Here is a 15,536-nt window from a genome sequence, read left to right on the forward strand (position 1 = left end):
TTTCTGAATGTAAAGAGCTGCCTCCCCCTAGGAATTCCCTACGGACCAGGTAACCCCAAACTTCTTGTCATAAGGGCTCTTTGGTTAAACCAGGGCCGTCTGACTTTCAGGTTCACAGGCTTCCTCAGTCTCCATGTCTAAACTGTGCTCTTTGTTGAGTCTGCTACAAATATGTTTCCCCAAAGGTCTAAGAAGCATGCCAGAGAGTGATGTCATGAACATTAGGAGTTCCTCATGAACTAGGAAGCCAAGCAGTCATGTTGGAATGCAGCAGTTTGTTCCATTGTTGGTGGTTGCAGGCATGAGGAATGGAGGGGTTGGGGGGAGCATATAAAAGAGACACAGTCATCTGGTGCCCAGATCTCTGTTTCTAATACCATCCCTCAGCAAAAGGAACCAGCGCTCCTTGAAGAAATGGCTGGTTCTAGAAAAGTGGCAGGAAATAGACAAGATGAGCTTAGAAACTTTAAAGTATCTTGCCTGGTCACATTGGCTACCATGAGACGTCCGGGGGTCACAGTCACACGGCTGACATCCTCTGCCAGGGACCAGGTTCCAATGTCCATCAGTACAATGGTCACAGGTCCGCCCTGTGACGTTGGGCAGACAAGGGCATGTGCCAGTGTTGGGGTCACAGATGCAAGGTCCCCGACCCAGAGGACACTCAGTGGTATTCACGCCGGAAGGATAACAGGAACATCCTGAAATAACAGGAGGTAAATTCAGTGATAACACTGGCTTTCAACAACCCATGCAAACAGCTTTTCAGGCTTGGATGTACCATTTCTCCAAATGGTTCAAGGACAAATATCTTACAATGGTACAGAATTATCAAAGAATCTAAATAAGTTAAACTCATTCAATTGTTGTTGATCTCCCAAAGTAGCAGTTTCATATGGTTGTGCCTACTATGTTCCAAAAGCTCACAATTAGGAAGACTGCAAGTCTCACTTTTTCCCTCATGCCATTCACCAAAGTTCCATTTATGTACAAGATCTGAAAACAAAGAGTTTACTAAATTGACTTGGGTGAACTGAAATAGTTAAGATAGTTCCTAAAAAAGAGCTGTTTAGTTCTTCTCCTTCTTTATCATAGAATTAAATCTATGTTCTCCTCTACATCAATGATTCTTGTATTTATGCATTAAAGTCATTTGATGAGTCTGTTACAATGCAGATTCCTGGGCCCTACTCCCAGAGATCCAATTCTGTGTGTCTGAGGTACAATCCAGGAATCTGCATGTTAACACCCCATCCTCATCCCCAGATGACTCTGTCACAGTGCACCTTGGCCCACACTCTGAGAAACAATGCTCAAAATCCACCAGAGCAGGAGTTAAAGGCAACAGTCAGAAAAGGCAAACTAATAGCACCAGTGAGTATATTGTAGCTGCACCCTTTTCTGCTGATGAGTTCATTGCTCCGGCCTGTCATTCAGTGGGTGTTAACACTATTGGCCTGACTGCAATGAGCACGGGACAGCTGCTATGTTTATGAGCTGCCTCTCGGCTGCCACAGTTCCCCCAGCAGCCTTGCAGACTTACTTCTGCAGGTTTGATTGAGGGCTGATCCAAAGTGACCAGGTTTGCAGAGCTGGCAGTTGGGCCCCTCAGTGTTGTGCAGACATTTAAGGCACTCCCCTGTCACTCGGCTGCAGGACTCTGGATCAGTTACATCAATGTTGTTGTTGCAGGCACATGGCTGGCAAGGTGCTCCAGAAATTCCTGGATTTCCATAGAAACCAGGAGAGCATTCTTCACACTGCTTTCCTGAATGATGGGGAGAGGAAAAGGGAAGGAGATGAGAGGGTGTGTGTGTATATGTGTGTGTTGGGAGGGGGGATGGAGATTGGTATAAATAGAAAATAATTAGGCTCCTCTAGGGATAATGAGAGGTCACACATTGGGGATAAATAAGGGAAAGTGTTTTAATTTAAAACAAAACATTCATTTTAATTTATTATGATTGAATAATTTATTATTCAATCTTAAGGTAAAATGATTATTCAGAGCTAAAAAGTCCTTGGCAAAGAATGGATTCTAGTGTTTCTTATAGACGTAGAGTTGTGGGCAGAGGACCCCTGGATCCTTACAGAACCAGGGTCCCTCTTATGTGCCCCAGGACCCAAATCTTATTAGACTCTCTTCTCACCTGGTCCTACAGGTTTCGAAACAGCAGCAGCCTGAGATATGTGTCTAGAAGTGAAGATGGGTGAGAGTAATTTCCTTGATGTATGAGCCCAAGAGGGCATTGTATGGAGAAACCACCCCTTCTTGCCTGTACTCTTTACCCTTCCAACCATGAGGCAACTGCACTTGTTTAGGTGTCCAAACTGTGGGTCTAATCTCCACATTTTGGTTCACCCCATTTAGCAATGCCCTGGGAGTTCAATCAAGGTCTCAGTTCTTAAAAACTGACCAACCAAGCCAAAGTGTCCATGGAAAAGAGACTATAAGAGAGAAGGTAAGGATTAGCTAGATACATGTGTAACCTTAGAGGTAACAAATAATAAAAAAAATTAGCCATGCAATTTATTATCTTGATGGTAATTATCACTGAAGAAAATAGCACATTTTCTAACTGTGATTAAATGAAGCAGACTTCAAAAGATTCCCCCTTGTTTACATATTTCTACTCATGCTTAAACTATGTAAAATAAAACTTTTGACTGAGCAATAAACACAAATATTGAATTAACTTATGTAGTCTTTATTCAATGCCCAAATCAGTGCTTCTAGACTTCTGAAAAATTAGTTGTATCTGTGAAATATCAGTCAAATTGATTGCTTGGAATTATACAAAGAAAGCATTAGGTTAATTTTTTTTTTTACTTTTTAATTGTTATGTTATATGTAATATATTGGGTTGGCTCTGGTAGTGTTCAGTTGTCTTTAACTTCATTCGAAACAACTTTGTTAGATTGTATTGTGACAGCTGTCATATCAGCATGCATTTTTAAAAAATTTATCAAAATTGGTGAACTTTTGTGTAGCCATTTTATTACTGAAGCTGGATAAAAATAAGCGACATTTTTGGCATATCATGCTTTATTATTTCAAGAAAGGTAAAATCACAACTGAAGTGCAAAAAAAAAATTGTGCAGTGTATAGAGAAGGTGCTATGACTGATTGAATGTATCAAAAGTTTTTTGCGTAGTTTCATCCTGGAGATTTCTTGCTGGATGATGCTCCACAGTTGGGTAGACCAGTTGAAGTCCATAGAGGTCAAATTGAGACATTAATTGAGAACAATCAATGTTATACCATGCAGGTAATAGCTGACATACTTAAAATATCCAAATCAATAAAGTTATTGATGAAAATTTAAAATGTGTCTTTTATTGTATGGAAAAAACCATGTGGACTTTTTGGCCAACCCAATATATCACATATATTTACTTAATCACATATATATCTTAACATGTGGTCATTTTATTTTAAAGAAATTAATTTGGTTTAAACTCATTGGGTTAGTTTTCCAGAACAGTTAAAATTTATAATTCAGTGGGGTGAGTTTCAAATTGTCATTGGTTTTTGAATCATTCAAATTCTTTGTTTGTAAAGCAGCAATTTACAAAGTTGTGCCTTCTTACTATTAACTTATATTCTGAACAATCATTTGGCCAAGGCAGATAAATTATTAATATGTTGATTATTTTTCAGATACCAGTGTGAAATGGAAGAAAAACCTACCATAAAGTGTACTACCTACCTGCATAACCTTGAGGACAATTACAGATTACATCTGAATTCCAAGGATCCTGATAACAGGAGTGAGCAAAATACCGATTGCTCAAGGGAACATCTGGGCATGGGCAAGGACGGCAGGGCTGTCCTGAAGAAGGATCTCCATAGTAACCATCGGTGCATCTGTCAAGGCAATTTCTTTTTACCAAAATGTTCCCAAGGAAAGCTTGCATGCTAGCCAATGTGAGTTTGCTGTGCATTAGGGCTGTGCAATTCTGAAAACTCAGTATTTTAGAAGATGGTTGTTCTGCAAAAGGATTTTTTTGCTATTGAAAGCCCCATGGTATAGTCATTGAACTCAATATAATAGCACTTAATCTACATGTCTTATTTAAGGACTATAAAAAGCAAGGTGCCAAGAAATTGCCTAGTTCTGATTTAGTCAGACACTGTCTGACTCATAAGAAGATTTTGAAGGATAATGGAATGACACAATCTTCCCCACCCAGAGCAATCTTTTTACATTTAAATACTGTTGAGTTTCTACTCAATGGTTCTTTGGAGAGTGTTGTGAGATCAGAACAAAAGAGAAAAATTAAAAAATAAAAGTACACATGATTTCCATACCTTTCACAGTTTCTTCCAGTTGTAAATCCCCTGCAACTGAGGCATGTTCCTGTTTCTGGATCACAAAGCTCTGTAAACCCATTACAAAGGCAAGGGCGGCAGTTGGGAAATCCAAAATAGCCCTGTAGGCACTGGTCACAACGGCGGCCAGCTACCTGTTCCTGGCAGGAGCACTGTCCTGTTATTTGGTCACACACAGTGCCCTTTGAGCCTTGAGGGTGACAGTGACACACTAGATAAAGCAAAGAGAAGCATGTTGGGGAAGGGGGCAAGTGGTGTGCTGGTCAAAGAGGTATAGTTGTAATTTTGTAGTACTTAACTCACCATCTCATCCCAATCAGGGTGAAGAGAGAGTATCTAAAATGCCTAGTGCAGATCCTGCCATATAGTGAGTACCAGGTGAATGTTTGTTAAATAACAATTCACCAATTCATTCAATAAACAGTAAGTTGAAAACAATTGGGTCTGATAAATGTTGTTTATACGGAGGAACTGAACAAGTAGTGTGTTTTTAATGACTTGAACTTTCATGTATCTTGGGAGGCAAACTTTAAGAGTATATAAAAAAGATTGCAGCATAGGCAGACATGGCTCGCTCCTCACACAACCACATCAAAATTACAACTAAAATATCGAGCAACCATTACTCGGGAATGTCAGAAATTGAGCTGAATGGAAGTCTGACAACTACAGAATTAAAGTAACCACATCTATCCAAACTGGTAGGAGCGGTGTAGACACGGAATGAGGTTGTCCCACATTCACGTGGATAAAAATTCGGAAGGGATATCTCCAGAGCGAGGAGTTCCAGACCCATTCCAGGCCTCCCAGCCCAGGATTCCAGTCCCAGCAAGATAAGTCCCCACAACTTCTGGCTGCAAAAACCAGTAGGGATTGAGTTGGTGAAAGAAACTTCTAGAGTTCCAAGCAATTCCTCTTAAAGAACCAACACACAAACTCACCTACTCAGACTAACTTCCTCTGAGCTCTAGCACCAGGGTAGCAGCTTGAAAGGAACCAGTGGTACACAGGGAGAAATTGAAGTGTCTGGCATTGAGGCTAGCAGAGACCATTGTCTCTGCTAAACCTTTCCTCCACAGAGCCAGTAGGCTGGTGCGGTATCTGAGACTCCATCAACCTGACTAACACTGTCTGCCCTGCCTTGGAGATCCCCAGAGGCTCTTCCTCTCCCAACTTATGGGCCTACACAAGCTGCTTTTCCATAAGTATGGCTGGTCTTGAGTCCTAAATCCTATCAACCAAGCAACAGCTGGCTTCAATGAGCCCTAGAAGCAGCCAGATTAGATTCACGACTTGGCTTTACCTGGGAATCTCCAAGCCCAGCACAAGTAGCGGACATCTCAGATTGACTTATAGCTCATTCAGGGTGCCCAGAACAAAACACAGCTGGGGACTGAGCTTGGCTTGCACCACCTGGGAAACCCCAGGGCCAGCACACCCAGTGGATAGCTATAGACCATGTTGGAGCACCACTACCCTGCCCCTGCACAGTGGATCCTCCACGGATGGCAGAGGTTGATGGTCAATGACACAGCCAGTCTTTGCAATGGACTGGCCTGGCTAAATCCCTCCCATTGGTCTGCAACAGCAAGGAAGGCTCAATCACAACAGAAGAGTGTACTCAGCTCACACGAAGGGCACACCTTCACTACCCAGCTTGGGTGAAAGGGGAGGCTGTGCCACTGGAACCTATAGGACACCTACTATTTTAGGAGACCCTACCAAGACACAGAGTCAAAGCAGCTCTACCTAATACACAGAAACAAACGTAGGGAGGCTGCCAAAATGAGGAGACAAAGAAACATGGCACAAATGAAAGAACAGATCAAAACTCCAGAAAAAGAACTAAACGAAATGGAAATAAGCAATCTAGCAAATGCAGAGCATTGTTTATAAGGATGCTCAAGGAACTTAGTGAGGACCTCAGCAGCATAAAAAAGACCTAGTCAGAAACAAAAGATACACTAATTGAAATACAGAATAATTTACAGAGAAACAACAGTAGAATGGATGAAGCTGAGAATCAGATCAATGATTTGGAACATAAGGAAGCAAAAAGCAATCAGTCAGAACAAGAAGAAAAAAGAATTCTAAAGAAAGAGGATGGTATAAGCAGCCTTAGGACAACTTCAATAGGTCCATTATTCATATCATAAGGATGCCAGAGGATAAGAGAAAGAGCAAGAAATTAGAAATCTGTCTGAAAAAACAGTGAAAGAAAACTTCCCTAATTTGGTGAAGGAAATAGACATGCAAGTCCACGAAGCAATGAGTGTCCCAATTGTGATGATGCAAAAAGGCCCACTCTGAGACACTTCATTAGTAAAAGGCCAAAGTTTAAAGATAAAGAGAGTCTCTAAAAGCAGTGAGAGAAGTTAGTTACCAGATGGTTGCCAGATGGGAGGGAGGAGGGGGAGGATGAGTGAAGAGGCAAGGGGATTAAGAAGTACAAATAGGTAGTTACAGAATAGGCATGTGGATGTAAGGTACAGAATAGGAAATGGGACAGCCAAAGAACTTACACACATGACCCATGGATGTGAACCATGGTTGGGGGATTGCCTGAGGGAGTGGGGAGTGCTGGGTGGAGGGGGACAAATGAGGAAAAATCATGACAACTGTAATAGCATAATCAATAAAATATAATAAGAAAAAACTATAAAAAATAAAATCTCCTTCTCAAGATGGTCAGATTTTTTTTCCTACACAAGATAATAGAGGCTCAACCCTTTTCTGCTAAATTGTTGAATCCTTTGAGATGATCTTCCTTATTAAAAAAAATGATGCCTGTTTGTTTGACAGGGTGCTACATGAAAATATTTGCTTTTTAGTGTATGTCAAGCAATTGATTTTTTTTAAAGAAAAGGAAAACAAAAAAGAAGTGATGGTGGCCCTAAGCTGTTTGCTGGGCAGTTTGCTAGACTGGCAATGACAGGAAGGTGTGCCATCATGCTGAAGAGACTGAGAGATATGTTCCCCTGAAATATATGTTTCTCCTGAAAGTATAATTAATGTGCCTGGTGGTTTTCATGGTTCCTAAGGCAGCTTTCTGTGGAGGACAATATTTTCACTAATGGTTTACATGGTGAACAGAGAATTCTAGACCCTGAATGTGACAGCCACGGTAACTGAACTACCCACTGTGTTTGAAGCCCCATCTAAGCCCTAACTAATGGGCAGCTTATAAGATGAGTTACAAGACAACTGTGACTCCAGCATCAGAAAGTATAATACCCTGGTCACAGTGTTGTACCCTTTTTCAACATCATAATCTCATCATTGTTTTAGCCTTTCCAGCCTCCAGCTTACATGCCAGATCATACAGCCAACTCCCTTCATGGTGTTTCCACACCTTACCTGGGCTATCCTCTATTTGACACAGACTGCAAAACTCCCAGAAGCATGAACCATGATTTTATCATCACTCATGCTTCCTAACAGAGCTCTGCTCAATTAGTGCCCAGTGAGTGGATGAATGAAGTGCAGTACAAAAAATTGCAACACATTTTATCTACATAGATAGTCTAGATAATGTAGTCAAATTCCCAATCCTCTCCTCTTTGAGATTCCCCACATCAGTTTTCCTGCCTTCAGACCTCCAAGGCTGTGAACAAGAGTGTTTCCCCCATCTGCTTTTTGCTACATACTGTGACAGCCATGACGCCCCAAACCGTAACTTCCTGTTGAGCACCTGTCACAGCAGCGCCCGGCCACGTGCGGCTTACACTGGCACTGGCCTCCAAGTGGGCTGCAGCTGGTCCCAACTGAGCCCTGGGGGTGACACTTGCAGGCTGCAGGGAACAAAAGAAGGGAGTTAGGGTGTAGGAAGTGACAGAGAAGAACCTCATCCTGGTAGCAGGTTTGGTGCGCCTCTCTTTCATGTGGTCCCTCTCCAGTCCTTAATCCCTTATCTGTTAAAGGAGGATAACAGAGGATCCACCTCATGAGATTGTAAGGATTAAAGATAATAAGGCATTTGAGTACTTACGCCAGTGTTTGGCATGTAGTATGTGCTTGACAAACATTACTTAATAAATATAAGTTAATGAAAGGCTTAAAATAAATTGTTTTAATAATTAATTATTCCAATGTAATTATTATTATGTCAAAAAATCCTAATTATCAATGTTGGTGCTGGACTATACCTTTGATTTTTCTCATTCCATATTTTTCCTAAGACTGTGGAGACCCTGAAGCCATAGCCTTTCAACAGAAAAAAGCATTTGCCTGGAGCTCAGGAAGCCCAGGCTCTCGCTGTAGCAGGCACTCTATAGCAGGGGTTCTCCACTGGGATCAATTTTGTCCCTGGGGGACATGTGACACATTTTTGGATGTCACAACCTGGACAAGTGCTACTGGTATCAGGTGGGTAGAGGGTAGGGATGTTACTAAACATATATTTTTTAAAGATTTATTTCCTTACTTTTAGAGAGGGGGAAGGAGGGAGAAAGAGGGAGAGAAACATCAATGTGTGGTTGCCTCTTATGCACCCCTACTGGGGACCTGGACTGTAATCTAGGCATGTGCCCTGACTGGAAATCCAACCAGTGACCATTTGAGTTGCAGGCCTGCACTCAATCCACTGAGCTATACCAGCCAGGGACTAAACATCTTATAATGCAGAGGACAACCACCACCCAACCCCCACAACAAAGTATATCTAGCCTAAAATATCAAAACTGCTGAGGGAAAGAAACCCCTCCATAGCTTAGTGAAATGGGCAAGTTACCGAATGTTTTTGAACTCTAATCATTTCATTTACTAAATGAAGGTTTGGGAGTGAAAGAAGTTAGTTCGAGTTCATTTCAGGTTTAAAATTCCAGAATTCTAAATAAATATTTTAGGGCTATTGTTTCAGCAATCTAGCATCTTAATGCTACTGCAAGGTTCCTCTTTCTACACAGTCCTCTGCTGCACATTGTGATTCCAGCACATCAGTGACTCCTCTGTGTATCTAATCACTGAGCAAATGGTTGGTTGTTTGGAAAAAGGCTAAAATAAAGTAAATCGATTCACTCATGTTCCAAAAAGCATTTTTATAGGTAGCAGTGCTTCAGCAGAGCCTACTAAACAAGTACTCACCCACTGCCCCATTGTGTAGCCTGGCAGACATGCTGACTATGAGTCTTTCACATGCACCAGGGAGCACCTGAGCTCCTGGTTCCCAGGCAATTTCAACACAGGTGTGCAGCTGATATTCATCTATGTCCGGTTTGCTGCAGAAATCCTCTGATGCATTGGATTGGGGAAGAAGACTGAGCTTTTAAAATAATGAGAAAAGATTTATATACACAACTGTCTGCAGTTCAGATTCCAGTTATAAAAAATCAGATTCATATATGAGGATAATGTTTGAAAAGAGACTAAATTCAATTCTTTAAATTTGTAGGGGTGTCTGGCATCCCTGGGCCTCACTGGAAGAAAAAGAGTTGTCTTGGGGCCACATTAAGAACACTGCAACATGTAATCACAAAAAAATCTCATAGCATTTTAACTAAATTTATGATTTTGTGTTGGGCCACATTAATATAGCCATCCTGAGCCACATGCAGCTGAGGGCCACAGATTGGACACCCTGATGTCTAAATATTGTAAGATTTTCAACTTATTTAAGAATTCTTCAACAAAATATTTTTATATATTGACCTATGGCAAAGAAATAAATGAGCCTATATCTTTCAACTGTCCTTACTACTATGTTATAACTTGCTAGTAAATTTGTCTTAGATTTGAAAGACTTTTACTAGGCTACTTGTAATAGAAAATTATGGTGGAGGGTATTCCATAGTGTTACTGTAGAACTCTAATTCTACAAAATTTTTCTTTATGAATTTTGTCTTTTTCAGTTACATATGAAAGTGGTGTTCTACATCAAACTATATCTGCCTCTTGGAGATTCACAGACTAGATTAACATATCAAAGGCCCTCAAGTCCTGCAAGAAAGATGCTCTTTAAACTCAGTGTTTTCAGACTTATTGGACCATTTGGTCCTATATTCAATAATGCTAACATCTCATAAAATCAGTAATTCATGGATGCATTTGGGGAATTCCTGGCTTAGATCATATAGCTGTTGTGGGAACATATGCATTATTAGTTTATTCTCAAGGAGAAATCATCTATAGTTTAACATCTATATGAAGAAAAACTTTAGTTATATTTTTAAGATTTTATCTAAGTTATAGCCTAATGCTATTTGAAAAGTTTATAGCTTAAATCATATAGTAGAGAATGTGTTAGTACAGCAGATTAATCACACCAACTTGGTCTTTTTGAACGCCTGATGGAAAAACAGTATTAAAAATAAGTTTAATGTAGCAGATTGTGTTAGGAGAGAGAACCGGTGGCACAGGTAAATCGCCTCTGATCTTTTTGCTTTGTCCATACTGAAACTATTCTCCATGGCCCTTTAACTCCAACCCTCTCCAGTCCTTCTCTGTTCATCCTTTGACACACCAGAGGGTAGAATTGAACTCTAGATGACTATTTCAAAGTGTCTCCACACCTCAAACCTTTCACTTCATTTTCCCTGTGCTCCCAGCATGTGTCATTGCTTCTTTCTTCTCTCACTTCACAGTAAAAATAGACCCCAGCCAAGGCACTGGAGCCACCTACTTCCTGCCTGACAGACTCTAGGCTCACAGGGAAGACCACCTGTCTTTGACTCTTCCTGCTGACAGCGAAGAAGGATCCCAGTGGAAGAAGTGTCCCACTGCTGTCCCCTCTGCCCTTGGGACACTTTTCTGTAGGTTATGCTTACTTTTTTTAATCTCTGTCTCTCCACTGCCATTTAGGTGTGCTTACGTCTCTCCGCTCTGTAAAATCACCTCCTGGATCTCATGTAGTTCTCTCGCTACAGTCCGGTTTGACTCCCTGACAGCTCAGGCAAACAGGGAGACTGGGCCACTGGACTGTAAAGGACAATTTTTTGTGAAAAAATTGGTTCTTTGCCATACTGCTGCCTCCTCTTGCATTCACTTTTTGTGCCATTGTAGTACCTCTTCTTCCACATGTCCCTGTTAGGTTCCTCAGGTTCTTTCATCGGTCTCCTTCTCACTCCAAGCCCACTTCCTAGTAACTGTGAAATGCTGTGTCTTCGGTTACTACATATGGATTGCTGACATGGGACTTTACATCTCCTGCCCACATCTCAATCGTGGGCTCTTGATCTGCACAGATATGCATACAAGTCTATTGGGTGTCTCACAGGTACTGCAATACAAACACACCTGAAACCTGCTTTCCCTCTTGTGCCCATTGTCAGGAACTAATGTCACCATCCACCAGGCTGCTCAATGTAGAAAACTGAAGAAGGTCATCTCTGCCTCTTTGTCATCAATGCTCCACACCCAGCCCACATCCCCCACACATCAATTCCACCACAAACTTGGTCAGTCTGACCTCTTAACTGTGCTTAGGATGCATTTGTTGCTCTTTGTTTCCTTGTAACTTTCCTCAGATTGACCACCTAGATTACCATAGTGGCAGGACAATAAATGTCTTATCTTCCACTCTTGTCCTCTTTTCCTCATTATTACTCTGATGTATAGTCATAGTGATTCTTTAAAAGGCAATTTTTTTCAGATAACTCCCTCCTTCAGTGGCTTTCCATTGCCTAAGGATAAAATCTAAACTCCATATTCACTCATTCATTCATTCATTCATTCATTCATTCATTCATTAATACATTCATTCCCCTCAGCTTCATGGTTCTCAATATGGGGCAACTCTAGGGGGCATTTTGGAAATTCCAAGGGATGGTTTTGGTTGTCACCACAGTTGAGCAAGGTGTATTACTAGCAATTTGTGGATGGGGGTCACAAATGCTAGACATTCTCACAAAAAGAAAAATCATTCCATGTCTTCTACAGTAGGCTTTGAATGTTCCACTGAATATCCACAAAGAAGAAATCCCTGTTTACCGTATGTTTTTAAAACATGTTAAACAAGTTTCTAACACATCTGCTTTCATGGCTGTCTCACACACAGTGATTCTACATGTATGAGCATCTCCTGCTTCATTGTCTTCTGGCACCTGTGCATACTCCTATTGCAGTACATATGATTGCTTCATAAATTACTTTCCTTTTATTTCTTCTTTGTATTTGCATATTCCATTGATATTATATGGAAATTCTGTGCACAGGCAGGCTATAATGCCTATGAATCTCATTTCATGGTAATGAAGAGTATTATAAAATATTTATAATAAAGAAGGGGAGGCTGGGTCAAGTGATGTTGGGAACCCTGCTGGGCCACATTAAACTTTCAGTTCAGTCTCCTAACACAGCTCCCAGCACCACTTACACACACTGTGTTGCCACATTCTGCACTGTCATCTGCATCTCCTCTTTAGAGAGGAAGCCTCAACTTGGCCGGGGAGGTTCTTAATTGTTTACACCTGTGCCTACCATAGTGTCCAATTTGTAGTATGTGCTGCATACAAACTGTTCGATAAGGAGGTATATATAAATTTCTAGTATTGTATCTTTAAGTTGATACTTAAATCACTCTTTCTCTAAACACAAACCAAGGGGAGAGAGATACAGAAGGAAGCTAGATGGGCTGGGGCTGGGGATGAAGGTAGCCAACTAGGGGTTAATTATTCAGAGTGATTGGTCTGAGCCAGTGTAGAGTTGGCCAATTTTGGTATTGGGTGGACCAAATGAGAAGAGTCCCTGCCAGCTGTAGTGTGTGTAATGCCATGACTCACTTCTCCTAGAAGGTCAAAGCGCTTCAGGTTTACCAAGTGCAGTTGATTCCACAGTTTGAAAGAAGAATGGCAGTTTCATATTCTGGGATACCTAATATACTTTTGACTCTAAACACACTTTTAAAAAAATAAAAGTTGTATTTATTTATTTTTGAAGAGAGGGGAAGGGAGGGAGAAAAAGAGGAAGAGAACATTGACATGTGAGAGAAATATCAATCGGCTGCCTCTCACATGTGCCTCAACTGGGGACAGTGCCTGCAACCAAGGCATGTACCCTGACTGGGAATCAAACCAATGACCTTTCACTTTGTGGGGTGATGCCAAACCAACTGAGCCACACTGGTCAGGGCTAAACACACTTTTATGAGAACATATATCTTATAATCAGGGAAACTGAAAAAAAAATTAACTGTCTCACTATACTGCCAATAAAAAAAATTGATACAGAAGGGGCATCCAGGGATGAACAGAACTTTCATCTGGTCTTCTAAGTAATTCATCTTAGCTTTAGATGAAAATGTTAATCTGGCTGCAGAAAAGAGTACGCTTTGGAAGGACCAAGTCCCAAACAGTCCAATATCTTCCCAGAGCAGCAAAATCGTTGGTGTGGAAACAATTATATTAGTCTGTAACCATAAAATGTGTAATTGGTCAAGTACAATAGGGGATATTGTATCTTGTACCCTGATCAGGTCTTCCCTCCTGCCAGCTGCTGTGGTACTGGCTACCAGAAGCTCCCAGCTATCTCATTCTCCACAAAACTGGAGTCCATCACGTCACTTTGTCCAGGAGTTAATGCACTCACTGGGGGATGAGGTGGTGAGCCTGTAGCCAATGACTTGGGCACAATACAGTCTCATGACTTTGCCTCCAGGTGGCACCAATTCCGTGGTGTAATTCCTGTGTCCTGAGCTGCCGGTGGGATCAGGCTATAGCTACACTTCAGTGCAGACCACATCCTTTCTTTGTTCCTTCCCTGTCCTCTCTTATTCCCCTCATTCCTCTTCTCCCGTCTGCCTGCCCTTAATAAACCAGGTGCCCCTGAGACCTTGTCCTGGCTTCTGCTTCTCAGGAATCTGACCTAAAGCAGGGACCTATAGCCTCTTCTATGGGTTCTGACAGCTTGCCAAAATCAGCCTACTCTCTTAATTCTTATTCAGGTTTTGGTGTTTTTATACTTATATAAAAGAATGATTGCTTGAAAACTGATTGGATAGATATATTTTTAAATTAACAAAAGTAGATATATTTTTAAGTTAATTTCAAATTATCTACTTGTATCATGTAGCTATCAAACATCATTGCCATGGTTTTGTTTGCATGGCTCTCTTCTGTATCAGGATGAGAATTCTTAGAGGGCAGAAACCGTATTTTACTCTTCAGGAGCCAGCACAGTGCCTGGCCCACACTCAGTGAATTGGTGATGAATGGGTAATTTGGATGGATGCATTTAATACAGCATCAGGCGATAATCTCTGGAGTCTATGAAGTTTAGAAATACTTAGGATATGGATTTAAAATGAGGAGTAAGCTGGCTTTTATAAATTTGAGTTTCATGACTATTATTATTATATATCCCTTTGTGATTTAGGACTTCCTTGTTTTCCTCTTGTCCCTTTCTTTACTCTGCCTGAGCTCCCAACTTCTAGTTTTTGTGCCCCTGAATTAAACCTGTTGGATATGATTTTCTTTCTTTGTAATTCAATTGTTGGTTCATGATCACAGTGCTATTTAAAGGTCCTCAGAAGAGAATATAAATTGTGTGGCTAGGGGAATCACGATAGTTTGAATTTCCCATTTAAGAGTTTGTTTCTACTTTCTACTTAATTTCTACCATCATATGATAGAACCTTACCATGATATTATATGGCCCCCTGGTGAAGGCTTTATAGTACCTTTCGATAAAATTGCCACAGAAAATACAAATCACCTAGTTAAAATTGAATTTCAGGGAAACAATGAATAATTTTTTTAGTGAAAGTAAGTCTCATGCAATATTTAAGGGCAACATTTGGGACATATTTATACCACATTCAAATGTGATTGGCTATCCTGTTTCTGTTTTTCCTTCCCTCCCTCTCTGTCTCTCAAACTTTCCTTCCTTCCTTCCCTCCTTCCTTCCATGTTTTGCTAAATGTTACAATCTGCCTTTGGTAAAATAATCCTAAAACAAAGGATTTTTTGATGTTATAATAGCTTACTTTGTTGAATAAAATCCAATATATACCTGTCTTATATTGAATTCTATGGTAGATGATAAAATAACAAAGTTCCAGGGTTATAAATTTAAAACATTCAATGGTGACAAATTGAACTTTGAAGACACAATTCACGAAATATAGATACATGGCTAATTAAATCAGGGATCAAGAAACTTCCTTGATGTTTTTAAAAAATATTTACCATCCTTATATAAAGGCCAGATGGTAAGTATTTTTGGTCTCTTTTACAACTACTGAGCTCTGCCTTTGCAGCTGTAGATAATATGT

General features: G+C 40.6%; 1 protein-coding gene across 1 annotated transcript in view; it reads right to left on the bottom strand.

The window, feature by feature from the left end:
• Window positions 1-15,536, bottom strand: part of LAMB4 (laminin subunit beta 4) — a 116,712-nt gene that overhangs the window by 36,501 nt on the left and 64,675 nt on the right. The window contains exons 20-25 of the mRNA XM_045827792.1: window positions 9,416-9,593; window positions 7,981-8,124; window positions 4,313-4,544; window positions 3,711-3,868; window positions 1,544-1,768; window positions 481-701 (exon numbers count right to left, since the gene is read on the bottom strand). Coding sequence (XP_045683748.1) covers window positions 481-701; window positions 1,544-1,768; window positions 3,711-3,868; window positions 4,313-4,544; window positions 7,981-8,124; window positions 9,416-9,593 — 1,158 coding nt within the window. The remainder of the gene's footprint in view (window positions 1-480; window positions 702-1,543; window positions 1,769-3,710; window positions 3,869-4,312; window positions 4,545-7,980; window positions 8,125-9,415; window positions 9,594-15,536) is intronic.

The sequence above is a fragment of the Phyllostomus hastatus genome, unplaced genomic scaffold (assembly GCF_019186645.2).
Source record: "Phyllostomus hastatus isolate PE091 unplaced genomic scaffold, TTU_PhHast_1.1 phas_scaffold_78, whole genome shotgun sequence".
NCBI lineage: Eukaryota > Metazoa > Chordata > Mammalia > Chiroptera > Phyllostomidae > Phyllostomus > Phyllostomus hastatus.